We start from the raw sequence: 27731 nt of genomic DNA on the forward strand, positions 1-27731 counted from the left end.
TGTCGCTCTTTATGCCCTCATCTATGTTGTTTATGTAGATTGTGAACAGCAGGGGGCCCAACACTGACCCCTGTGGAACACCGCTCGTGACGCTTCCCCACTCTGATTTCTCCCCATTTATGCAAACTCTCTGCTGCCTATTTGTCAACCATGCCTCTATCCAGGAAAAAATTTCTCCTCCTATTCCATGTGCTTTAATTTTCCTCAATAGTCTCTGATGTGGGACCCTGTCAAAAGCCTTACTGAAGTCCATATACACAATATCATATTCATTACCATGATCTACCTCCTCAAATACCTTAGTGAAAAAAGTTAATAAATTCGTAAGGCAGGAACGCCCCTTTGTAAAACCATGCTGAGATTCGTTGATTAATTTATGCTTTTCAAGGTGGCTACGAACTGCCTCGGCAATTATTGATTCCATAAATTTTCCCACTATGGAGGTTAGGCTTATTGGTCTATAGTTCGAAGCTAAGGACCTGTCACCTGTTTTGAAAATAGGTATCACATTTGCCATTTTCCACTTATCTGGCACCATGCCAGTTTGTAGTGATATGTTGAAAAGATTAGCCAAAGGCGTGCTAAGCTCCTCTTTACATTCCTTTAGAACCCTTGCATACAGTTCATCAGGGCCTGGGGATTTGTTAGGTTTTAATTTATCTATTTGCCTAAGGACCATGTCACTTGTGACCCTAATAGTGCACAGTTTATTATCGTCCTGTTCTACATAATTTATCATTACTGGAATATCGCTGGTATCCTCCTGTGTAAAAACTGAGAGGAAGTATGTGTTAAAAATTCTACACATTTCCTTATCACTGTCAGTGAGCTGACCCGAGGAACTTTTGAGTGGGCCTATCTTGTCCCTGATCTTACTTCTGTATACCTGAAAGAATCCTTTTGGGTTAGTCTTCGATTCTCTTGCAACTTTAACCTCATAATCTCTATTTGCTTTTCTAATTCCCTTTTTTATTTCTCTCTTTAACTGAATATATCGATTTCTTAATTGCCCCTCTCCTCTTTTGATTTGCCTATATATGCCTCTCTTTTGACCAATCAGATATTTTAATCTATTGTTCATCCATTTAGGATCATTTTTGTTTGATCTGATTTCCCTATTTGGAACATAATTTGACTGAGCAGCTAGAACTATGCCTTGGAAAGCATCATATCGGCAACCATCACCACCTACCTGACCCCTAGTCAGGTCATTCCAGTTCAGCCCACCTAAGTAATTTTTCAGTCCTATGAAATCAGCCAAGCGAAAGTCAGGGACGGAGACTTGATTGCCATTATTAGGGGAATTCCATGATATGTTAAAACTGAGTGATTTGTGATCACTCTCCCCAAGCTCATCATTAACCTCAAGATTATTAATTAGTGTTTCCCTACTGGCAAGAACCAAGTCAAGGAGGTTATTTCCCCTAGTTGGCTCTGTCACAAACTGTTTTAAAAAACAATCCTGGATCGTATCAAGAAAGTCACCCGACTCTAAATTTCCTGTCAAATTGCTCCAGTCAATCTGTCTATAGTTGAAATCTCCCATTAGCACAACATTTTCGTATGTAGATGCCTTACGAATTTCGTCCCATAGAAGTTTACTGCACTCCCTATCAAGATTTGGGGCCCTGTAAATCACACCCAAAATTAGTTTTTCTCGGCCCTCGAGAAGCTGTAACCAAACAGATTCAGTGGCTGACGCTTCTAATTTAATATCTTGTCTAACACAACAATTTAAATTGTCTCTGACATACATCGCTACTCCACCACCTTTCCTGTTGACCCTGTCAGTGTGGAATAATTTATAGCCTTGTATGTGACATTCAGAGGGCATCTCTCTATCTTTCAGATTGAGCCAGGTCTCTGTTATAGCAATAATATCTATGTTTCCTGCACTTGCAATTAATCTTAGCTCATCTATCTTATTTCTAACACTCCTGCTATTAGTATAGTAAACCTTAAGGGAGCTAGTCCCTTGCTGCCCTCTGCTGTCCCCCTTTGTTTGCTGACCTGTTCTATTGTCTTTATTTATAACTTCATGCTGAATGCCTTTTATACATTTACTGTTTCCAACCCTAGTGTTGCAACCTGCTTGTTTCCTTGAGTCGATGTGGTCAGTCCATCAATCTTGAGTAGAATACGGCATACGTGCGGAGAAGGAGCTTATAAACCGTTGGCAGGAGAGGTGCAGCAGACATAGGTGGTGTCACATTTGTTCAATGTGGAAGTAGGTCGTGCCCAAGAATTAGGCAAGCGAAGAATTCCCAAGTATTAAGATCCCAAGAAGTTGCAGTGTCTGACAGGTTTGTAGATGAATGGTTCAGAGAACCGACATGTTGAAAAAATTAGACACGTGCAACTCTTGGGTATCTTTATTGAGGAAACGTTTCGCCACACAGTGGCTTCATCAGTCCATACAAAGGAGAATCTTGAAGAACAGAAGGAGATCTTAATACTTGGGAATTCTTCGCTTGCCTAATTCTTGGGCACGACCTACTTCCACATTGAACAAATGTGACACCACCTATGTCTGCTGCACCTCTCCTGCCATCGGTTTATAAGCTCCTTCTCCGCATGTATGCCATATTCTACTCAAGATTGATGGACTGACCACATCGACTCAAGGTTGAGGGACTGATTACCTCATTCTCCTTCTGTTCTTCAAGATTCTCCTTTGTATGGACTGATGAAGCCACTGTGTGGCGAAACGTTTCCTCAATAAAGATACCCAAGAGTTGCACATGTGTCTAATTTATCAACATGTCGGTTCTCTGAACCATTCATCTACAAATCAAGTGTTTACATTGAAGCATATATGTGAACAGTATTTTGATTAAGGTAGGGAAGTTTTCAATGCATTTATGGATTTAGAAAAGGCATATGATAGTGGATAGGGGAGCAAAGTGGCAGATGTTGCAAGTACAGTATGTGAAATAGGTAGTAAGTTACTTAATGCTGTAAAGAGTTTTTATGAGTATAGTGAGGCTCAGGTTAGGGTGTGTAGAAGAGAGGGACACTACTTCCCGATAAAAGTAGGTCTTAGACAGGGATGTGTAATGTCACCATGGTTATTTAATATATTTATAGATGGGGTTGTAAAAGAAGTAAATGCTAGGGTGTTGGGGAGAGGGGTGGGATTAAATTATGGGGAATCAAATACAAAATGGGAATTGACACAGTTACTTTTTGCTGATGATACTGTGCCTATGGGAGATTCTAAAGTAAAATTGCTAAGTTTAGTGGACGAGTTTGAGAGTGTGTGTCAAGGTAGAAAGTTGAAAGTGAACATAGAAAAGAGTAAGGTGATTAGGGTATGAAATGATTTAGATAAAGAAAAAATTGGATATTAAATTGGAGAGGAGGAGTATGGAAGAAGTAAATGCTTTCAGATATTTGGGAGTTGACGTGTCAGCAAATGGATTTATGAAGGATGAGGTTAACCATAGAATTGATGAAGGAAAAAAGGTGAGTGCTGCATTGAGGTATATGTGGAGACAAAAAACATTATTTATGGAGACAAAAAAAATAAAATGTAAATATTCCTTATTCATAAATTAAAAGGTAAATATTTCTTATTTATAATTATGTACATATGGAGTTAAAAGATAAAGAATCACACACAGGGTGGGAGTTGTCACAGCTGCTCTTTGCTGATGACACTGTGCTCTTGGGAGATTCTGAAGAGAAGCTGCAGAGATTGGTGGATGAATTTGGTAGGGTGTGCAAAAGAAGAAAATTAAAGGTGAATACAGGAAAGAGTAAGGTTATGAGGATAACAAAAAGATTAGGTGATGAAAGATTGAATATCAGATTGGAGGGAGAGAGTATGGAGGAGGTGAACGTATTCAGATATTTGGGAGTGGACGTGTCAGCGGATGGGTCTATGAAAGATGAGGTGAATCATAGAATTGATGAGGGAAAAAGAGTGAGTGGTGCACTTAGGAGTCTGTGGAGACAGAGAACTTTGTCCTTGGAGGCAAAGAGGGGAATGTATGAGAGTATAGTTTTACCAACGCTCTTATATGGGTGTGAAGCATGGGTGATGAATGTTGCAGCGAGGAGAAGGCTGGAGGCAGTGGAGATGTCATGTCTGAGGGCAATGTGTGGTGTGAATATAATGCAGAGAATTCGTAGTTTGGAAGTTAGGAGGAGGTGCGGGATTACCAAAACTGTTGTCCAGAGGGCTGAGGAAGGGTTGTTGAGGTGGTTCGGACATGTAGAGAGAATGGAGCGAAACAGAATAACTTCAAGAGTGTATCAGTCTGTAGTGGAGGGAAGGCGGGGTAGGGGTCGGCCTAGGAAGGGTTGGAGGGAGGGGGTAAAGGAGGTTTTGTGTGCGAGGGGCTTGGACTTCCAGCAGGCATGCGTGAGCGTGTTTGATAGGAGTGAATGGAGACAAATGGTTTTTAATACTTGACGTGCTGTTGGAGTGTGAGCAAAGTAACATTTATGAAGGGATTCAGGGAAACCGGCAGGCCGGACTTGAGTCCTGGAGATGGGAAGTACAGTGCCTGCACTCTGAAGGAGGGGTGTTAATGTTGCAGTTTAAAAACTGTAGTGTAAAGCACCCTTCTGGCAAGACAGTGATGGAGTGAATGATGGTGAAAGTTTTTCTTTTTCGGGCCACCCTGCCTTGGTGGGAATCGGCCAGTGTGATAATAAAATAAAAAAAAACATATATTGTTTGTGGATAGTGGTGGTGGCAGAAGCCTCCTCCACCACTAATATGTACGGCTTCTCTCATTGGCCATTATAAACCCAACAACAACACTTCCACCACTTTCTTATCACATACATTCATTTTTTCAAGGCAAATGTTCGGATCCGTGTTGTTTAGAACTTCTTCCCAGCTTGTTTCATGTAGGACATGGTTTACTTGATCCCATTGCATGTTTTTGTTATTGAAATTGAATTTCATGAAGAAACCTTCATGACTGCTCACATTTTGCTGGTCAGGAGCCCTGTGCATACATGTCTGTGCCTCTATTGTGTTGTGATCTGAGCGTATTGTCTTTGATATGGTAATATTATGCATCAGATCATTGTTGTTAGTGAAGAAGAGGTCCAGCGTTTTTTCTAGTCTTGTAGGCTCTACTATTTGCTGGTTTAAGGTGAATTTGGTGGAGAGATTTAATAGTTCGTGTGTGTGTGTAAATTTTCATCTGGGGTGCCTCCTGGGGTGATCTCTGCTAAAACATTGTTTGCTATACTCCTCCATTTTAGGCATCTCAAGTTGAAATCTCCCAGTAGTAAGATGTTTGGGGCAGGAGTTGGGAGATTTTCTAGACAGTGGTCAGTTTTCACAAGCTGCTCCTGGAATTGCTAGGAAGTTGCATCTGGAGGCTTGTATACCACCACAACGACAAGGTTTTGGTTTTCAGTCTTTACCGCCAAAACTTCAACTACATCATTTGAGGTGTTTAATAGTTCTGTGCAAATGAGCGACTGTGACTTACAGGCCAACCTGCCTTGTTGCCTGTTTAGTCTGTCGCATCGGGATAGGTTATAACCTGGGATCCATATTTCGTTGTTGTGGCATGCAAGAGTACGTAACCTTTATTCGGCGCATGTACACATCCTCATTTACAGGCTATCTTCCCCAACCAGCGAACCAGGTGACTGAGGGTTGACGATGGGGCACGGTCGTTCAACCAGTACCCAGGTTCCAGCCAATGAGAAGATGGTTTTGGCAATCGCAGAGGTTATGTGGGTACCACTCTCCTGTCTGCCCTTGTCATTCCCATTCTAGAGCTGGTTGAAGCACGGTCTGCTCTCTAGTGGCTTCTATTCTGCCTTGCTTACCGTGGAGTGCACTAATACCTATTGCTGTACATAGTGTATAAAGTGTACATACTTCTGTTCTAAATTGGTGAAGAATAATTTAAGTCAGAAGTTTTCTGCTGTGTTTATTTTGCTCCCTTTACACCCAGGATAACAGGGCATTTGGACTCCTGGGTTGTAATAGTTGTCATAATAATCCTTTATGTGGGTCTCTGTGAATGCTGCAAACATTGCATTTGACTCCGTGAGCAGTCCTTTGTTGTAAGGAATTTTGTTGTTTTTTGATGGCTTTAGACCCTGTATGTTTGCAGGAAGTAGTGAAATATTATGGCTAAAATATAAATATTTATTTTGTTACTTCTGCTTTTTATTAGTAATTATTAGGAGTTTTTACTTTTAAAGAAATTGAAAAACTGTTTAACAGTGAGGAAAATTTTTCTCTACCTGAAAAACTGTTTAACAGTGAGGAAAATTTTTCTCTACCCTGACGGAATGTGACAGATGTTACTTACCCTGTTGGCCTTTCCGTGACAAATGTTACATGTGACAGATGTTACCATTTTCTCTGTTAAATTTCTCTCATAATTTTAAGATTGACTGACTGCTTAGCTAGTGCTGTGAGAATCATAGGACCATGTTGAAATTTGTTCTAAGTCTAATATTTTCTCTGTTTGGTAAAATGTCTTCAACTCCTTTTTATTTAAAAAAAAAAAAAATGGTACAGGTTGAGTATCCCTTATCTAAAATGCTTGGGGCAGGAAGCATCTCTGATTTCAGAATTTTTTGGATTTTGTAATATGAGATTGGTTGGGGATGGGACCCAAGCCTAAACATGAAATCCACTTATATTTCATATACTGGTTAGCCAGACTTGAGTCCTGGAGGTGAGAAGTATAGTGCTTGCACTCTAAAAGAGGGATTTGAGATATTTACTGTTTGGAGGGACATCTGAACTGTCATATCTGCATACCTCTGGCAAGACAGTGTGAATGGTATGACATCTCAACTGCTTCCAGCCTTCTCCTCATTGCAACATTCATCACCCATGCTTCACACCCATACAAGAGTATTGGTACAACTATACTCTCATACATTCCCCTCTTTGCACCGCTTACCTTTTTCCCCCTCATCAATTCTATGATTCACCTCATCCTTCATAGACCCATCTGCTGACATGTCCACTCCTAAATATCTGAATACATTCACCTCCTCCATACTCTCTCCCTCGAATCTGATATCCAATCTTTCATCACCTAATCTTTTTGTTATCCTCATAACCTTACTCTTTCCTATATTCACTTTTAATTTTCTTCTTTTACATACCCTACCAAATTCATCCACCAACCTTTGCAACTTCTCTTGTGTTATTATTATTTTTTTTTTTTTTTAACAAGTCAGCCGTCTCCCACCGAGGCAGGGTGACCCAAAAACAAAGAAAATCCCCAAAAAGAAAATACTTTCATCATCATTCAACACTTTCACCTCACTCACACTTAATCACTGTTTTTGCAGAGGTGCTCAGAACACAACAGCTCAGAAGCATATACGTATAAAGATACACAACATATCCCTCCAAACTGTCAATATACCGAACCCCTCCTTTATAGTGCAGGCATTGTACTTCCCATTTCCAGGACTCAAGTCCGGCTATATAAAAATAACCGGTTTCCCTGAATCCCTTCACTAAATATTACATAGAAAAGAGTAGGGTGATGAGGGTATCAAATGATTTAGATAAAGAAAAATTGGATATCAAATTGGGGAGGAGGAGTATGGAAGAAGTGAATATTTTCAGATACAGTGGACCCCCGCATAACGATTTTAATCCGTGCAAGAGGGGTAATTGTTATGCGAAATAATCGGTATGTGAATGAATTTTCCCCATAAGAAATAATGGAAATAAAATTAATCCGTGCAAGACACCGAAAAGTATGAAAAAAAAAATTTTTTACCACATGAAATATACATTTTCCCACACACAAAGAGAAGGATACATGCACAATAGTAGAGTAGTACATGCACAGTATATATTGTGCATGTACTAGTCTACTAAATGAAGAATAAATGACACTTACCTTTATTGAAGATGCAGCAATGACTGATGAGACACTGTGTCCTGGGAGTGCCTTTTCCTCCTGAGTACTGTAGGTCCTGTTTGGCATTTTCTTCCAGAACAGGCCTTATCACACTGTGTATGCCACTACGATTCTTAAATCTCTCAAACCAACCTTTGCTGGCTTTAAATTCACCAATATGAGCACTAGTTCCAGGCATTTTTCCCTGTTCACCTGGGTGTTAGTAGACTTGTGTGGGTTGCATCCTGGGAGACAAGATTAAGGACCCCAATGGAAATAAGTTAGACAGTCTTCGATGACACTGACTTTTTTGGGTTATCCTGGGTGGCAAATCCTCTGGGGTTAATTGTTTCTTGGTATTCTCAATAAGCCACACCAACAACGGTGCTACAGCAGCAGCAGCAGCTGACGGTGGTACAGCAGCAACAGACGATGCTACAGCAGCAACAGACGATGCTACAGCAGCAACAGACGATGTTACAGCAGCAGCAGACGATGCTACAGCAGCAACAGACGATGTTACAGCAGCAGCAGACGATGCTACAGCAGCAGCAGCAGCTGACGGTGGTACAGCAGCAACAGACGATGCTACAGCAGCAACAGACGATGTTACAGCAGCAGCAGACGATGCTACAGCAGCAGCAGCAGCTGACGGTGGTACAGCAGCAACAGACGACGCTACAGCAGCAACAGACGATGTTACAGCAGCAGCAGACGATGCTACAGCAGCAGACGATGCTACAGCAGCAGCAGCAGCTGACAGTGCAGCAGCAGCAGCGGCTGTACCACCAATAGTAGCGATGGTTGATTGGGGTTTATTATACAACCTGGCCAGCTCGGAGACACGCACTCCACTTTCATACTTATCAATGATCTTTTTCTTCATCTCTATTGTAATTCTCACCCTTATTGCTGTAGGGTTGGCACTAGAAGCTTTCTTGGGGCCCATGGTCACTTATTTTCCAGAAAAAGCACCGAAAACACTGTAATAATACAAAATATTCCGATTGTATGCTTGGATGTTACCGCGGAGGCTGGCTGGTAAACAATGCCACCGGCGGAACATGTGAGCGTGGCTCAGGCCGTACATTGGACGCGTCTCGGACGAAAATCGGTGAGCGGGTTTTTAATCGGTATGCGCGGCAAAATTTTTGCGAATAAAGCAAGCGGTATGCGGATTAATCGCTATGTGATGCCATCGTTATGCGGGGGTCCACTGTACTTGGGAGTTGACGTGTCGGCGGATGGATTTATGAAGGATGAGGTTAATCATAGAATTGATGAGGGAAAAAAGGTGAGTGGTGTGTTGAGGTATATGTGGAGACAAAAAACATTATCTATGGAGGCAAAGAAGGGAATGTATGGAAGCATAGTAGTACCAACACTCTTATATGGGTGTGAAGCTTGGGTTGTGAATGCAGCAGTGAGGAGGCAGTTGGAGGCAGTGGAAATGTCCTGCCTAAGGGCAATGTGTGGTGTAAATATTATGCAGAAAATTCGGAGTGTGGAAATTAGGAGAAGGTGTGGAGTTAATAAAAGTATTAGTCAGAGGGCTAAAGAGGGGTTGTTGAGGTGGTTTGGTCATTTAGAGAGAATGGATCAAAGTAGAATGACATGGAGAGCATTTAAAGCTGTAGGGGAAGGAAGGCGGGTTAGGGGTCGTCCTCGAAAAGGTTGGAAGGAAGGGGTAAGGGAGGTTTTGTGGGCAAGGGGCTTGGACTTCCAGCAGGCGTGCGTGAGCATGTTCGATAGAAGTGAATGGAGTCGAATGGTATTTGGGACCTGACGATCTGTTGGAGTGTGAGCAGGGTAATATTTAGTGAAGGGATTCAGGGAAGCCGGTTATTTTTATTTAGCCAGACTTGAGTCCTGGAAATGGGAAGTACAATGCCTGCACTCTAAAGGAGGGGTTCGGGATATTGGCAGTTTGGAGGGATATGTTGTGTATCTTTACACGTATATGCTTCTGAGCTGTTGTGTTCTGAGCTCCTCTGCAAAAACAGTGATTATGTGTGAGTGAGGTGAAAGAGTTGAATGATAATGAAAGTATTTTCATTCTGGGGATTTTCTTACTTTTTGGGTCACCCTGCCTCGGTGGGAGACGGCTGACTTGTTAAAAAAAAAAAAAAGTTGTGAAGGTAATAAAACAAAAACAAACATTTTTCTGATCAGTACTTACCGAGTTATAGAGGCGGGAAGTTGACCCAAAATGACCGGGTGGCGGCAACATCAGCGACTTCAGCAAAATCGCATTTCTTTATTTTACGTTTTTTATACTTTTTTTCTTTTCTTTTCTCTTTTTTTCTTTTTCTAGTAACATTTGTGGCCTGTGAGACCAATACTGTATATAATGTATATATATACACACTGTATTGAACAGAATAACTGCACTAAAGTTATTATAATATTGTTTACCACTATTGTTTACTACAATAAACATGCACAAATGCTGTGTAATACTAATGTTCTATTATATAATTACATATGTACAGTCACTGGACATGTTTCTAGAACTGCTGCAGCCCGTGGAAGTCCTTGAAACAAGGTACCATGCACAGAGGTACCTTACATTCCTCACACATAAACCAAGTGTCTTTGCGTCTTTGTTGCCTTCATTTTGTTTGTGCACAGACAACACATCTCTTCTGAGCAAATTTCTTCTTAGTTGCAGGAAGCTGTTTTATGAAGTGATCACCTTTCCTCCTCAAACTCTTGAGTATTTCTTGAGGAGTTCGAGGATGGTTTTGTATAGTAGGTGTTGTTACCTGGTATTTTATTATGAGTTGTCTGACAACAGACGAACAGAATTCACCATACGGTGGTCTGTTGCCAGTCTTCATTTGGTACATATTATATGCATTGAGCATTGAAATGTCCATGAGATGGAAGAAAAGTTTCATATACCACTTGTAATTCTTACAAACACAATCACAAAGCCAATCTGCATGTCACATTTGTCAACCAAACGCCTGTTTTGTGTATAATCAATCACTGTCACTGGTTTTCGAATACGTTCATTAGTCACTCTATCAACTTTGCCACTGTCTTGCATTTTGTTAGAGTGAATGGTTGTCAACAATGTAACATCTCGTTTGTCATACCACCATAATGCCATGATGTCATTGGCAGTAAACACCTGCACCTCGCCAGCACAAGTGCCTACGTTGAACCTGGGCATATGTTTACAATTAGAATGCACTGTGCCACACACATCTGTCATGTTCACTCACAAGAAATCACTGAGTAAAGGGCTTGTGTACTAGTTATCAGTACATATTTAATGTATGCCCCTCACCAAGATAAGGTGTCATCATGCTTCTCACTACATCACATGAGATACCCAGTAACATCCTGGTATCTTTCAATGTTTTACTTCCTGTGTATACAGTAATATCCAATACCAGGCCGCTGTCACAGTCACAAAGTACAAACAGTTTTATACCAAAGCATTTCCTCTTGCTCGGTATATACTGCTTGAACGACAGTCTACCTTTGAACAAAATCAAAGACTCGTCAATTACAAGATTCTTGAATGGATAAAAGTACATGTTAAACTTTTGTTTCAGATACATAAAAACATTTCTAATCTTGTATAACCTGTCACCTCTGTCAGGCCTGGTTTTGTCAGAGAAGTGCAACATACGTAACAGTAAGATAAACCTATTCACTGGGATGATTTCACTGAAGGCCGGGGTACAAATTAGCCGATCTGTGGACCAGTATGATTTTATACTATGCTTATAGACATGGGGCAAAAGCGTTATTGTTGCAAAAAGCAAATACATTTCAGCCACAGTTGTCTCTTTCCACTGGTGTAGTCTTGACTGTGGTGATATGATCGTATTTGCCGTGGTGTACTCAAAATACTTGTTACTTTCCCTGACAATAGTTTCCATCAAGGGCTGGTCAAAAAATAGTTTAAAGAATTCCAGTTTATTTTCAATGTTTCCAAGGGAACAAGCTGGTAGGATTCCACTTTGAGAGTCATCAAACTAGTGGAGCTTGGGAACAAAATTGGGATTTTGCTGCCAATCTCAGATGCGGTTTGCTGGTGGATACTGGACATCATAAGCTGGTTGTGGTTGTAGTTGTGGTGGGGTGATGGCTGACGCTCCGCTTTGTTCTTGAGCTGAGGAGTCAGCAGCATGGGTCCCAGCCTGGGCTGGCGAGTCATGCATGGCCGTGGCACTACCATCACCACTACCACTATCACCACCAATACCACCACCTACTGATGCCTGTGATCTATCCATGCCAAGTGTAGCCACATCATCCTCGCTTTCACTGTCTATTCCTGGTGTAGGGCCATGGGATGTACTCCATCCCCTGGGCACTGCATACGGAACACTACCCGAGCGCATGTGGCGGCGTATATACCAACGCTTCACTGGTGAATATGAATCCCCACCATCACTATTCGAATGATCATCAAGAGCAGTAAAATCACAGTCCACATCACTATCATCCTCGTTACTGAAGTCTGAAGCCTGGCCACACAAAAATGTTAGTTTTCTCTTGCGACGAGGTACAACTGAACATGACTGAGATGTGCCCACACCAGAGGTAGAAGGTTGAGGATCGTCAGGATTTTCTGCACCATTTTCAATATCCTGGTCATTACTTTCGGTCACTGATCAATCAAAGCCATAGAATTCTTCTTCATTTCCACTTCCATCAGAGTCAGAACTATCAGTTACGAAGAGGAGTGTCCCAGTTCGCCTCAGAGTGAGAGCTGCCTTGCGGCGAGAAATGGTGAACAAAGGTTACTGAGGCGGCGATCCCACAATGTCATGTGGTTGCCTAGAATTTTTGTTTACGGCGCACACACATCACGCGGGTCCGTTCTCTCAGATGTAGGCCTACCAACCTTCTCGCGCTAAATTTGACGCTGCTAGAATTTTGGTGTAGATCTACTGTTTGGACCCTCAACATATAGCCGTAGATCTACAGCATGGACCCTGAAAGGGTTAATGCGGCCCAGAGCCATATTATTACCATTGACATACCATGTTCACTGAATAATTCACTAAATAATTCATGCCAGGAATTGTAAACAAAAGCATTATGTATTAACCTTTTCAGGGTCCCCAGGCCCTCTCCCAGACTTGTTCTCAGGGTCGCCCAAATTTCAGAAAAAAAAAAAAAAAATTTCTTATGAAAAGATAGAGAATCTTTTCCCGATCATAATGACACCAAAAGTATGAAATTTGATGGAAAACTTACGGAATTATGCTCTTGCGAAGTTAGTGGCCTCGACTATGTTTATGCATCGGCAATTTTGCCCATTTTGAGCCCTATTTTCGGCCAATTCCAGTGTACTAGTCGACAAAAATCATAACTGTTTCACTAGAACTCCATTTTTTTCTATCGAATGAGTACAAGAAACCACCTATTTACCGATTTCAACTATCCAATACAATGGTCAGAATTTAGCAATTTTGCAAATTTCACACAAATTTCAAAAGATGCCAATTTCCAAATATGGTCCAGAATAAACAAGAAAGACATTCCTGGCACTAAAATAACATTTCCTCTGTTCATTAGTCACATCCCCACGCCCCTCTTACATTCTTTTGCTTTCCACTTTGAATTTTTATTCTCACAAAAAATAGAAGATTTACTGTTATGCAGACTACTGCATTAGTGTAGAAATGGTATAAATAATATCGGCGCACTTGTGAAAGAATATTAGACTCACCAGTTGACGTGTATTGGACGCTTAGCATGATTTGTTCACTTTTGAACTTTGGTAAAAATCGAACATTTCTGCTACTTTGGACTCAATTTCAAGGTACTTTTCATTGTAAAACCAGTCAAAATCATCTCAATTTCTGTAATATGTCTTCCATTCTATAAAATGAGATCAGGAAAACCAGAATACAATAATAAATACCATACGAAAATACAGTGCAAAGTCGCTGTTTTAATCCAAAAACACGGTCAAAGTTTTTTTTTTTCACGTTATGCACTGTGTGCTGCAGGATTTTTTTTATACTGCACACACTGACCACATAGAGCCATTCTTTCATATGTAGGCCTACCAGCTTTCTCTCACTAGATTTGAGGGCACTAGAATTTAGGCGTACTAGTACGTCAAAAACCCTGGTGCGTAAGCCTTACTAGTACATCCGAAACCCTGAAAGGGTTAAGGGCGTTGACTGGACCAATGCAGATTCATACGCATTTTCTCTGATGCTGGACCAGAGAAAACATAATGTTTTCCCTCTGCCTGGCTAGCACACCGTCTGGGTCGCATTGTTTACGCTATGTAATGTGTTTCTTGCATAATTTTGAAGAAAAATTCATAGATGAATTAATGAAAATGTCTATATTAACCTAAAATAAGACATTTAATGTGCCCAAAAACGATTATTATTACGTATTAGTATTATTACTATGGCGTTAAGACTTGAGGGATACTCTTAGTGAACGAGTAACAAAGGCATGTTTATATGCTTTGTATGTAACGTGTTTCTTATATAATTTTGAAGAAAATATCATATATGGATTAATGAAAATATCTATATTAACCTAAAATAAGACATTTAATATGCCCAAGAGTGATTATTATTATGTACTAGTATCACGAATGTGAGTAGCCCATAAGAACTTGTTTGCTGCGGATGATTTCCAAGTGGATGTATGAAACCCAGGATAAAAATTTGCCATATAAAGTGGTCGAAATCTGATTTGTACGATATTTGAACTGGACGAAAACTGGGGTTCCACTGTACGTATATATAAAATATGAAATAACTTTAAAACATTAGGAATTTTGGAATGTTTCCAGACATAATGGAGAGTTGTGGTCATGGAGGATGTAAACAAACTGGGTGGGCCATGGTGACCGTATTAGAAAGTCAGGTGGGGGAAGCTGTATAGAAAGTTTTGGTTATAATTTGAAATGTCCTTATTAGTGCAACGCCGTAAAGTGGGGCCCTACCGTGTAAGGGCTTTGCACAAATAACACTTGCATAGAAGACTGAAACTTATGATGATGTTTCAGTCTGTGTGACTTGTTAATGGTCTTAAGTTGACCCGAGACGTTGTCATTAGTTTCGGTTTCCCATGGCAGGGTGAAACTAATGTATTTTGGGTTTTTCTGCTGTTTTGCAAATACACGTTTGAAGCAGACACTCAATGATAAGTGATATATATGTAATACAAACCTTCTTCTTTTTAGGGTTTTGTGAATAAATATATGCCATGTACAGTGGTACCTCAAATTTCAGCCTTAATTCGTTTCAGAACGCTGTTCGAGTGCCGTTACCGAACGAATTTGTTCCCATAAGGAATAATGTAAATTTGATTAATCCATTTCAGACCCCCAAAAATACACTTACAAAAAGACTTAGAAAAATACACTTTCCTAATTGTTCGAGTTGGGAGCTGTTCAGAATTCAGGGTACCACTGTGTATGGTGAAACACACTACTGTATTTAAATTAATTTTTCCCTCTGTGCCATATATATTGTTACCTTATATATCATCATTTAAAGTTAAGTTAAGCTTAAATTGCAGGAAGTTTCATCATTAAGAGAACACCTCCATAATGAGCAACAGAAAAATGCAGAAGTTGTTGGTAAGATGAAGCACATGCAGGAGAAAGAAGAGGTAAGTCAACTATATTATTATTACTTTCATTATTATTCTTCTTTCTTTCTTTCAACACACCGGCCGTATCCCACCGAGGCGGGGTGGCCCAAAAAGGAAAAACAAAAATTTCTCCTTTTACATTTAGTAATATATACAGGAGAAGGGGTTACTAGCCCCTTGCTCCTGGTATTTTAGTTGCCTCTTACGACACGCATGGCTTACGGAGGAAGAATTCTGTTCCACTTCCCCATGGAGATAAGAAATAAACAAGAACAAGAACTAGAAAGAAAATAGCAGAAAACCCAGAGGGGTGTGTATATATATGCTTGTACATGTATGTGTAGTGTGACCTAAGTGTAAGTAGAAGTAGCAAGACATACCTGAAATCTTGCATGTATATGAGACAGAAAAATGGACACCAGCAATCCTTCCATCATGTAAAACAATTACAGGCTTTCGTTCCACACTCAATTGGTAGGACGGTAGTACCTCCCTGGGAGGTTGCTGTCTACCAACCTACTACCTAGATTATAATTATTATTATTAATTTTTTCAACACTTCAGCCAGGGGGATAAGTCTGTTGAGTATACCTGGTAAAGTGTATGGTAGAGTTATTATTGAAAGAATTAAGAGTAAGACGGAGAATAGGATAGCAGATGAACAAGGAGGCTTTAGGAAAGGTAGGGGGTGTGTGGACCAGGTGTTTACAGTGAAACATATAAGTGAACAGTATTTAGATAAGGCTAAAGAGGTCTTTGTGGCATTTATGGATTTGGAAAAGGCGTATGACAGGGTGGCGTATGATAGGGTGGATGTTGCAGGTGTATGGTGTAGGAGGTAGGTTACTGAAAGCAGTGAAGAGTTTTTACGAGGATAGTGAGGCTAAAGTTAGAGTATGTAGGAAAGAGGGAAATTATTTCCCAGTAAAAGTAGGCCTTAGACAAGGATGTGTGATGTCACCGTGGTTGTTTAATATATTTATAGATGGGGTTGTAAGAGAAGTAAATGCGAGGGTCTTGGCAAGAGGCGTGGAGTTAAAAGATAAAGAATCACACATAAAGTGGGAGTTGTCACAGTTGCTCTTTGCTGATGACACTGTGCTCTTGGGAGATTCTGAAGAGAAGTTGCAGAGATTGGTGGATGAATTTGGTAGGGTATGCAAAAGAAGAAAATTAAAAGTGAATACAGGAAAGAGTAAGGTTATGAGGATAACAAAAAGATTAGGTGATGAAAGATTGGATATCAGATTGGAGGGAGAAAGTATGGAGGAGGTGAATGTATTCAGATATTTGGGAGTGGACGTGTCAGCGGATGGGTCTATGAAAGATGAGGTGAATCATAGAATTGATGAGGGGAAAAGGGTGAGTGGTGCACTTTGGAGTCTGTGGAGACAAAGAACTTTGTCCTTGGAGGCAAAGAGGGGAATGTATGAGAGTATAGTTTTGCCAACGCTCTTATATGGGTGTGAAGCATGGGTGATGAATGTTGCAGTGAGGAGAAGGCTGGAGGCAGTGGAGATGTCATGTCTGAGGGCAATGTGTGGTGTGAATATAATGCAGAGAATTCGTAGTTTGGAAGTTAGGAGGAGGTGCGGGATTGCCAAAACTGTTGTCCAGAGGGCTGAGGAAGGGTTGTTGAGGTGGTTTGGACATGTAGAGAGAATGGAGCAAAACAGAATGACTTCAAGAGTGTATCAGTCTGTAGTGGAAGGAAAGCGGGGCAGGGGTCGTCTTAGGAAAGGTTGGAGGGAGGGGGTAAAGGAGGTTTTGTGTGCAAGGGGCTTGGACTTCCAGCAGGCATGCGTGAGCATGTTTGATAGGAGTGAATGGAGACAAATGGTTTTTAATACTTGACGTGCTGTTGGAGTGTGAGCAAAGTAACATTTATGAAGGGGTTCAGGGAAACCGGCAGGCCGGACTTGAGTCCTGGAGATGGGAAGTACAGTGCCTGCACTCTGAAGGAGGGGTGTTAATGTTGCAGTTTAAAAACTGTAGTGTAAAGCACCCTTCTGGCAAGACAGTGATGGAGTGAATGATGGTGAAAGTTTTTCTTTTTCGGGCCACCCTGCCTTGGTGGGAATCGGCCAGTGTGATAATAATAAATAATAATAAATTCAGCCATCTCCCACCAAGGCAGGATGACTCAAAAAAGGAACACTTACACCATCATTCACACAATCACTATCTTTGCAGAGGTGGCCAGATATGATAGTTCAGATGTCTCTCTAAACAGCAAAAATCCCAGGCATTGTATTTCCCACCTCCAGGACTCGAGTCCGGCTAACCAGTTTACCTGAATCCCTTCACAAAATATTACCCTGCTCATACTCCAACAGCTCAACAAGTCCCGAACACCATTGGTCTCTATTCACTACTATCTAACGTGCTCGCATATGCCGCTGTATGTCCAAGCCCCTTGCACACAAAACCTCTTTTAACCCCTCCAACCTTTCCTAGGATGACCCCTACCCCTCTACCACAGATTTATTATTCATATTATTGTTGAAATTTATTATTCTTTCAACAAACCGGCTGTATCCTGCCGAAGTAGGGTGGCCCAAAAAGAAAAAAAATTATATTTTTAACTTTAGTAATGTATACAGGAGAAGGGGTTACTAGCCCCTTGCTCCCGACATGTTAGTCGCCTTTTACGACACACATGGCTTACGGAGGAAGAATTCCGTTCCACTTCCCCGTGGAGACAAGAGGAAATAAACAAGAACAAGAACTAGTAAGAAAGTAGAAGACCCAGATGGGTGTACTCGCCTAATTGTGGTTGCAGGGGTCGAGTCACAGCTCCTGGCCCTGCCTCTTCACTGGTTGCTACTAGGTCACTCTTCTTGTTCCATGAGCTTTATCATACCTCTTCTTAAAGCTATGTAGGGATCCAGCCTCCACTACATCACTTCCCAGACTATTTTACTTCCTGACAACTCTGTGACTGAAGAAATACTTCCTAACATCCCTGTGATTCATCCGAGTCTTCAGCTTTCCTTGTTGCTGTGTCCCATCTCTGGAACATCCTGTTTCTGTCCACCTTGTCGATTCCTCTCAGTATTTTATGTGCTATTATCATATCCTCCCTATCTTTCCTGTCTTCCAGTGTCGTCAGTTCGATTTCCCTTAACCTTACCTCATTGGACATACCCTTTAGCTCCGGGACTAGTCTTGTTGCAAACTTTTCCAACAAGACTAGTTGGTCTAGTTTCCTTACATGCTTGGCTAGGTGTGGGTTCCAAACTGGTGCTGCATACGCCAATATGGACCTAACGTACGCAGTGTACAGGGTTCTGAACGATTCCTTATTAAGATGTCAGAATGCTGTTCTTATGTTTACTAGGCGCCTATATGCTGCAGCAGTTATTTGTTGATGTGTGCCTCTGGAGATGTGCCCAGTGTTATACTCACCCCAAGATCCTTTTCTTTGAGCGAGGTTTATAGTCTCTGGCCCCCTAGACTGTACTCTGTCTATTGTCTTCTTTGCCCTTCCCCAATCTTCATGATTTTGCACTTGGTGGGGTTGAACTCCAGGAGCCATTTGCTGGACCAGTCTTGCATCCTGTCCAGATCTCTTTGTAGTTCTGCCTGGTCCTCGTCCGATTGAATTTTTCTCATCAACTTCACATCATCTGCAAACAGGGACACTTTGGAGTCTATTCCTTCCGTCACGTTGTTCACAAATACATTCTAGAAACAGCACCAGTCCTAGGACTGACCCCTGTGGCACCCCGCTTGTTACAGGCGCCCACTCTGACACCTTGCCATGTACCATGACTCGTTGTCTTTCTGACAGGAATTTCCTGATCCATTGTTTACCTGGAGTTTACCTGGAGAGAGTTCCGGGGGTCAACGCCCCTGCGGCCCGGTCTGTGACCAGTGCCTTCCCTGTTATGCCTGCCTGGTTCTCCAGCTTTTGCACTAATTTCTTGTGCAGAACTGTGTCAGATGCCTTCTTACTGTCCAAGAAAATGCAATCTACCCACCCCTCTCCTGTCTTACTGCTGTCACCCTGTCATTGAACTCCAGTAGGTTTGTGACACAGGATTTCCTGTCCCTGAACCAGTGCTGGCTGTCATTGTTAGGCTCATTCCTTTCTAGGTGCTCCACCACTCTTCTGATAATCTTCTCCATGATCTTGCTGGTCTGTAGTTTAATGCTTTGTGTCTGTCTCCTTTTTTGAAAATTGGGACTACATTTGCTGTCTTCCATACCTCAGGTAGTTGTCCTGTTTCGATAGATGTGTTGAAGATTGTTGTGAATGGTACACATAGCACCTCTCCTCCCTCTCTCAGGACCCATGGAGAGATGTTATCCGGCCCCATTGTCTTTGAGGCATCTAGCTCGCTTAGCAGCCTCTTCACTTCTTCCTTGGTTGTATGTAGTGTGTATGATGGTGTAGCCCACCTCTCCATCTTTCTGGAGTCCCTTCTGTCTCCTCTGTGAACACTTCTTTGAACCTCATGTTGTGTTCCTCATGTACTTTGCGGTCATTTCTTTTGACCTCCCCTCCTTCTTTCCTCAGCCTGATTAACTGGTTTTCCTCCTGATGTGACTGTACAACAGCTTTGGGTCAGATTTGGCTTTTGCTGCTATGTCATTCTCGTATTGTCATTGGGCCTCCCTTCTTACCTGTGCATATTCATTTCTGGCTCTATGACTGCTCTCCTTATTCTCCTGGGTTCTTTGCCTTCTATATTTCTTCCATTTTCAAGCACTTGGTTTTGGCCTCCCTACACCTTTGGGTAAACCAAGGGCTCATCCTGGCTTTCTTGTTGTTTCTGTTACCCTTGGATACTAACCTCTCCTCAGCTTCCTTCCTTATTGTTGTCACATATTCCACCATCTCTTTTACTGACTTCTCTGCCAGTTCTCTGTCCCACTGAACCCTGTGCTGGAATTTTTTCCTGCCTGTGTAGTCCTCTTTCTTGTAATTTGGCTTCACTTGTCCATCCCTTCCTGCTTCCCTCTCCATTTGTATCTCTACTATGTATTTGAAGCTCAGAACCATGTGATCACTGGCCCCGTGGGGTCTTTCAAATGCAATGTCCTCAGTATTTGCACTTCTCAAGGTGAGTACTAGGTCCAGTCTTGCTGGTTCATCTTCTCCTCTCTCTCTCTCTGGTAGTGTCCCTTATGTGTTGGTACATGAGGTTTTCTAGTACCACCTCCATCATCTTAGCCCTCCACATTTCTGGGCCCCCTTATGGCTTCAGGTTCTCTCAGTCGATTTCTTTGTGGTTGAAGCCACCCATAATCAGCAGCTTTGCCCTGATGGCATGAGCCCTTTTCGCCACTTCAGCCAGTATGTCAACCATCGCTTTATTACTCTCATCATACTCTTGCCTTGGGGTCCTGTGGTGGGTTATACATCACTGCAATTACCTCCTTGAGACCTCCACACTGAAGCATTCCTATTATGTAATCTGCTTCTCCTCTGTCTCCTCTCTCCAGCTTATCACAATCCCATTTTTTTTTTTTTTGACGAGCAGTGCCACTCCTTCACCCTCGTCTGTTCCTCTGTCTTTCCTCAGGATCTGATATCTCGTTGGAAAGATGGCATCAGTTATCATTCCTGTGAGCTTGGTTTCTGTGAGAGCTGTGATGTCCGGTGATGCCTCTTTGACTCTTTCGTGCCACTCCTCCCACTTATTAGTTATTCCATTAGCATTGGTGTACCATACCTTCAGGTTCCTCTCCAACACTGTGTTCTGGGAGGTCTGTGAGGGTGGGGGACCTGGCAGTGTGCTGTGGGATTCTGCAGCATAGTGTGGGGTGGGGGCTGTAGGTGTGGATTGTGGTTTGTGTTGGGATAGTGTGATTGGTTGGGGGGTTCTGGGGGTGATTCTGTGTGTGCTTGTGCTTGTTGCTGTGCCCTTCTTTGGCTGTCCTCTGCTGATTCTGTCCTGTTCTCTCTTCCTAGCCCCTTTCACTTTTGTGTCCTCTCCCTCAGCTGTTGTCATTCTGTTTTTGTTCCGTCTTGGTCTAGGAACACCCTCTTGTATCTTGACGATTCCTTCAGCCATGGTTTCTCTTGCAGGATCCTGTTTCGCACTGTTTCTGTTTTGAAAATCAGCTGGACCAGCCAATTTCTCCTCTTCAAGTACCCCTCTATTCTCTGAATATTTACTATCTCAGTCATGTCCTCATTGCCTATTTCTTTCATGATGTTTTCAATCTTGTTTTTCTTCGTGCTGCCTTTCATTGTGTGTCCTTCCCTTACTCTCCTGAAGCCTGTGAATAAACACTGACTTCTCCTTCTGCTGTTACCAAATGAATTTGTTCCTGTAAGAAATAATGTAAAATAGATTAGTCCGTTTCAGACCCACAAAAATACACTTAGAAAAGCACTTACAATAATACACTTACATAATTGTTTGAGTTGGGAGCAGTACAAAACTCAGGGTACCACTGTACATGTAATCTCTTGGGCAAACTAAATGTCATATATTATGTTAACCCTTTCAGGGTCCAAAGGCAAAATCTGCAGGGGTGGCCCAGTGTCCAAGAAATTTTGAAAAAAAAAAAAAAAAAAAAGACTTTTTTCTTACAAAATTAAAGATAATATTTTTGTGAAGGTATTAAAAAAAAATCTGATCAGTACTTACTGAGATATGGAGGTGGGAAGTTGACCCAAAATGACCAGGTGGTGGCAACATCAGCGACTTCCGCAAAATCGCATTTCTTTATTTTACGTTTTTTATACGTTTTTCTTTTCTAATTTTTTTCTTTTTTTTCTAGTAACATCTGTGGCCGGTGACACCAATACTGTATATAATGTATATATGTACACTCACTGTATTGAACAGAATAACTGCACTAAAGTTATTATTATAATATTGTTTACCAGTATTGTTTACTACAATAAACATGCACAAATGCTGTATGATACTAATGTTCTATTATATATTTACATATGTACAGTCACTGAACATGTTTCTAGAACTGCTGCAGCCCGTGGAAGTCCTTGAAACAAGGTACCATGCACAGAGGTACCTTACATTCCTCGCACATAAACCGAGTGTCATTGCGTCTTTGCTGCCGTCGTTTTGTTTGTGCACAGACAACACATCTCTTCTGAGCAAATTTCTTCTTAGTGCAGGAAGCTGTATTATGAAGTGATCACCTTCCCTCCTCAAATGCTTGAGTATTTCCTGAGGAGTTCGAGGACGGTTTTGCATAGCAATACCACCACCTACTGATGCCTGTGGTCTATCCATGCCAAGTGTAGCCACATCATCCTCACTTTCACTGTCTATTCCTGGTGTAGGGCCATGGGATGTACTCCAGGATGTACTCTGTCCCCTGGGCACTGCATAGGGAACACTACCCGAGCGCATGCTGTGGCATATATATCGACGCTTCACTGGTGAATACGATTCCTCACTATCACTACTCGAATGATCATCAAGAGCAATAAAATCACAGTCCACATCACTATCATCATCATTACTGAAGTCTGAGGCCTGGCCACGTGAAAATATTAGTTTTCTCTTGCGACGAGGTACAACTGAGCATGACTGAGATGTGCCCACACCAGAGGTAGAAGGTTGAGGATTGTCAGGATTTTCTGCACTATTTTCGATATCCTGGTCATTGCTTTCGGTCACTAATCGATCAAAGCCATGGAATTCTTCTTTTCCACTTCCATCAGAGTCAAAACTATCAGTTACAAAGAGTAGAATCCCAATTCGCCTTGGAGTGAGAATTACCTTGAAGCGAGGAAGGGTGAACAAAGGTTACTGAGGTGGCATTCCCACAATGCTATGCGGACGCCTAGAATTTTTGTTTACGACGCACACACACCACACAGACCCATTATCTTAGGTGTAGGCCTACCAGCCTTCTCGCGCTAAATTTGACACCGCTAGAATTTTGGTGTAGATCTACTGTTTGGACCCTCAGCATATGGCTGTAGATCTACGGCACGGACCCTGAAAGGGTAAAAGTTCAGGCATTGTACTTTCCACTTCCAGGACTCAAGTCCAGCTAATTGGTTTCCCTGACTCCCTTCACAAAATATTACCCCGCTCACACTCCAACAGCTTGTCAGGCCCCCAAAACCATTCATCTATTTACTCCTGTCTAAAACACTCATGCAATCTTGCTGAGAGTCCATCCCCTCACCCACAAAACCTTTACCTCTTCCCTCCAACCTTTCCTAGGATGACATATTCCCCTCACCTAGTCATTTTGCTTTGTTCCATCCTCTCTAAATGATCAAACTGCCTCAACAACCCCTCTTCAGCCCTCTGACTAATACTTTTTAATACTTTTAGTAACTGTAACTCACACCTACTACTAATTTCCTCACTACAAATTCTCTGCATAATATTTACACCACACATTACCCTTAGACTTGACATCTCCACTGTCTCCAGCCTCCTCCTTGCTGCAGCATTTACAACCCATGCTTCACACCCATATAAAAGCATTGGTACCACTATACTCTTGTACATTCCCTTCTCTGCCTCCATGGATAACATTTTTTGTCTCAAAACACCACTCGCCTTTTTTCCTTTGTCAGTTCTATGGTTAACCTTATCCTTCATAAACCCATCTGCTGACAAGTCAACTCCCAAATAGTATCTGAACACATTCATTTCTTCCATACTCCCTCTCTCCAATGTGATATCCAATTTTTCGTTATCTAAGTTGTTTGATACCCTCATCACCTTACTGTTGCCTTTGTTCACTTCCAACTTTCTACCTTTACATACCCTCCCAAACTCATCCACTAACCTTTGCAACTTTTCTTTGGACTCACAGTAGCACAGTATCATCAGCAAAAATAATAAAAAAGAAAACTGTGTCAACTCCCATTTTGTATTTGATTCCCCATAATTTAATCCCACCCCTCTCCCCAACACCCTAGCATTTACTTCTTTTACAACCCCATCTATTAATATATTAAACAACCATGGTGACATTACACATCCCTGTCTAAGACCTACTTTTACTGGGAAGTATTCTCCCTCTCTTCTACACACCCTAACCTGAGCCTCACTATCCTCATAAAAACTCTTTACAACATTTAGTAAATTACCACCTATTCCATAAACTTGCAACATCTGCCACATTGCTCCCCTATCCACTCTATCATATGCCTTTTCTAAATCCATAAATGTAATGAAAACTTCCCTACCTTTATCTAAATACTGTTCACATATATGCTTCAATGTAAACACTTGATCTACACATCCCCTACCCACTCTATATGTTGTATTATATAAATTATATATGTTGTAAAAGTAAAGTTGCTAGTTTTTCATTTCTGCTGTTCAGTAATTATTTTTTTAGTGTATTGTTTTGATTTAACATTGAATTCAAAGCAATACTAATGTCAGTTTTGATTTGACATTTGACTTTGTGAATGGTCCAAGTTTAACCTAAATGTTATCGTAAGCTTTTATCTCCTATGTGTGCGTTATTTGTGTATTGTGTATACTAATGTCAGTTCTGATTGTGCAGAGACATCTTGCGAAGATTGCAGGAAGGACACGTAGTCATCGTTTGGCACAAAGTGCATTTTCTACTTGGAGAAAGAAAGTACTTGAAAGGAACTATGTCACCACAGTAAGTCATATGCTTTTTGTATGTTTGTTGCCCCCTTTCAAGAATTCAAAATTATTTTTTTTCCTATTTAAAAAAGAAAATTAAAATGATAATTTCATGTTAAAAATTTAAAATAATTTTCTTTCATTCTAAAATAGGGAATCCTCTTATAGTGGGAAATAGGGTTATGTTTCAGGCATCTCCAAACTTGACAAACCAATTTTTTAATATTTTACTATTGTACTCTGTGTTCTCAGATCAGTTTTCTTGGTCAGAAAATAATTAAGATGTAGGTGAGTACAAATAGGGAGCACGTCTGTCTGGCGCTCAGCAGACGGAGGATTGAGCCTCTATTACATCTTGCGCTGAATGACCCACATGGGTCTAGCGCTTAACATGAATTAAATAAATAATCTGGTAACTTATTCATGGGTAATACTTTTGACGGGGTGAAGAATGCAAAATAAAGTACCCATGCTAGGCAGGTCTGCCCAGAATCATGCATTCCACTCGTGTGTAACTGTTGCTGGCTAAATATAAGAGCAGCACTGCAGCAGTCCATCAATCTCAAGATTGATGGACTGAACACATTGACTCAAGGTTGAGAGACAGATTACCTCAAACTCCTTTTCATCTTCCTCCATTCATCTAAGTACTGGACTGAGGAAGCCACTTGTTGGCAAAATGTTCCTACAATAAGGATTTCCAAATGTTGCAACAGTGTCTAATTCTTCAACTTGTTGGTTTTCTAAACTGTTTACATCATATTAAATGTTATAGAGACAAGGAGGAGGAGACTGGAGGCAGTGTAGATAACATGCTGGAGAGCATGTGATGTGAATGTCATACAGAGAATTTGGAGCATAAAAATTAGGAGAGACGGTATGGGGTTACCTAAGGTATAATTCACAGGGCTGAAGGGTTATTGAGGTAGTGTAGGCATTTACAGTGGTTGGAGCAGAATAGGGGAAGAGGAAAGAGGGTAGGGGTCATCTTAGAATGGATTGGATTGTGGGAATAAAGGAGATTTTAAGTGGTGAGGGCTTGAGTATCCAACAGGCTTGTGTGAGCAAGTTAGATCAGAGTGGAGGAATGTGGTTTTTCTGGCTTGATGTGCTGTAGGAGTTTAAGCAAGGTAATATGAAGGGATTTAGTCAAAAAATTAGACTTAATTCCTGGAGGTGAGTATTAGTGTCTGCACTCCAGGAATGGCAATGTTTCAATTCATACGGTCATTTGAATTGATGACAATCTCTATACTTATGGCAAGACACCTATTCACTGAATGATGCTGAATGTGTTTCCTATTCTTGAGTCACATTACCTTGGTGGGAAATGTTAAGAAAAAAGTAGATACAACTATTCTTGGCATTAGTGTTGTGGTAACTTCTCATAGGCTTAGTGATGAAATGTACAGTGGTCCCTCGTTTTTCGTAATTAACCCTTTGACTGTCGCAAGCCCCCAATCCTGAGGCGTCTCCTGGTGTCGCAAAATTTAAAAATAAAAAAAAAATTATTTTTTCTTATGAAATGATAGAGAATCTTTTCCCGATTGTAATGACACCAAAAAAACGAAATTTGATGGAAAACTGACGGAATTATGCTCTCGCGAAGTTAGTGACCTCGGCGCTGTTTACAAATCGGCGATTTCGCCCACTTTGAGCCCTATTTTCGGCTAATTCCATTGTTCCAGTCGCCCAAACTCATAGCTATTTCTTTAGAACTCCATTGTTTCTATCGATTGAGTACAAGAAACTGCCCATTTACTGATTTCAACTACCTAATAATGTTTATGTACTACATGTATACTTCATGTTAAAAATTTTTTTTTTAATACTTCTGGGTGTCAGGAACGGATTAATTGTATTTACATTATTTCTTATGGGGAAAATTGATTCGTAAATCGTAAATTTCATTTATAGTAACGGCTCCAGGAACGGATTAATTACGAACAACGAGGGACCACTGTACATGTAGTACATAAACAATACAATGGGAAATGATGAATGAAACATTAACAGCATAACACTTACCTTTATTGGAGATTCTTCTTAGTGTATGGGAGACTGGAGGAGGAGAGAGAGTGGATTGTTTATAGTTTGGAAGGGGAATCCCCTTCCATCAACACCTCGGGTACCATTTGCTTTTCTGGGGTTGCTTCTCTTCTCTGTTTCTTAATGCCACTAGGACCACCTTGAGAGTCACTGGAGTCCTGTCTCACAAAATAACTGTGGAGAGAGCTCTGTTTCTGGTGTCTCTTTAACACTTCCCTAAAATGGCCCAAGACTTTGTCACTGTACATGTTGCCAACCTGGCTTGCAACAACCTTGTTAGGGTGATGTTTCTCCATAAAGCTTTCCATCTTACCCTACATAGTAAAAATCTCTTTAATTTCTGAAGAAGGCACCTTCTTCCATCTCTCTTCCTCCTCCTCTGCAGCAAGATTCTGAGCTGCGATGTGTTGCTCTTCCTGCTGAAGCTCTTGCAGCTCCTCAGTGGTGAGCTCTTCATTGTGGTCTTCCACCAATTCTTCCACATCCTCCAAACTCACATCCAACCCCATGGAACTCCCCAGTGCCACAATTTATTTTACAACAGACATAGGCTCATTAGGGTCAATCCCAAATCCTTCAAAATCCCTCTTGTCGACACAATCTGGCCACAATTTTCTCCAGGCAGAGTTCAAAGTCCTGGTAGTCACTCCCTCCCAAGCCATACCTATAAGGG

At 41.3% G+C, this 27731-nt stretch overlaps 1 protein-coding gene across 4 annotated transcripts in view; it reads left to right on the plus strand.

The window, feature by feature from the left end:
* The window catches only part of LOC128685135 (myosin heavy chain, striated muscle), a 102260-nt gene that overhangs the window by 58210 nt on the left and 16319 nt on the right, over positions 1–27731 (plus strand). For all 4 annotated transcript variants that reach the window (XM_053771671.2, XM_070101745.1, XM_053771672.2 and 1 more), the window contains exons 5-6: positions 15378–15470; positions 24921–25025. In XM_053771671.2, coding sequence (XP_053627646.2) covers positions 15378–15470; positions 24921–25025 — 198 coding nt within the window. The remainder of the gene's footprint in view (positions 1–15377; positions 15471–24920; positions 25026–27731) is intronic.

This window comes from Cherax quadricarinatus, chromosome 5 (genome assembly GCF_038502225.1).
Source record: "Cherax quadricarinatus isolate ZL_2023a chromosome 5, ASM3850222v1, whole genome shotgun sequence".
NCBI classification, from domain to species: domain Eukaryota; kingdom Metazoa; phylum Arthropoda; class Malacostraca; order Decapoda; family Parastacidae; genus Cherax; species Cherax quadricarinatus.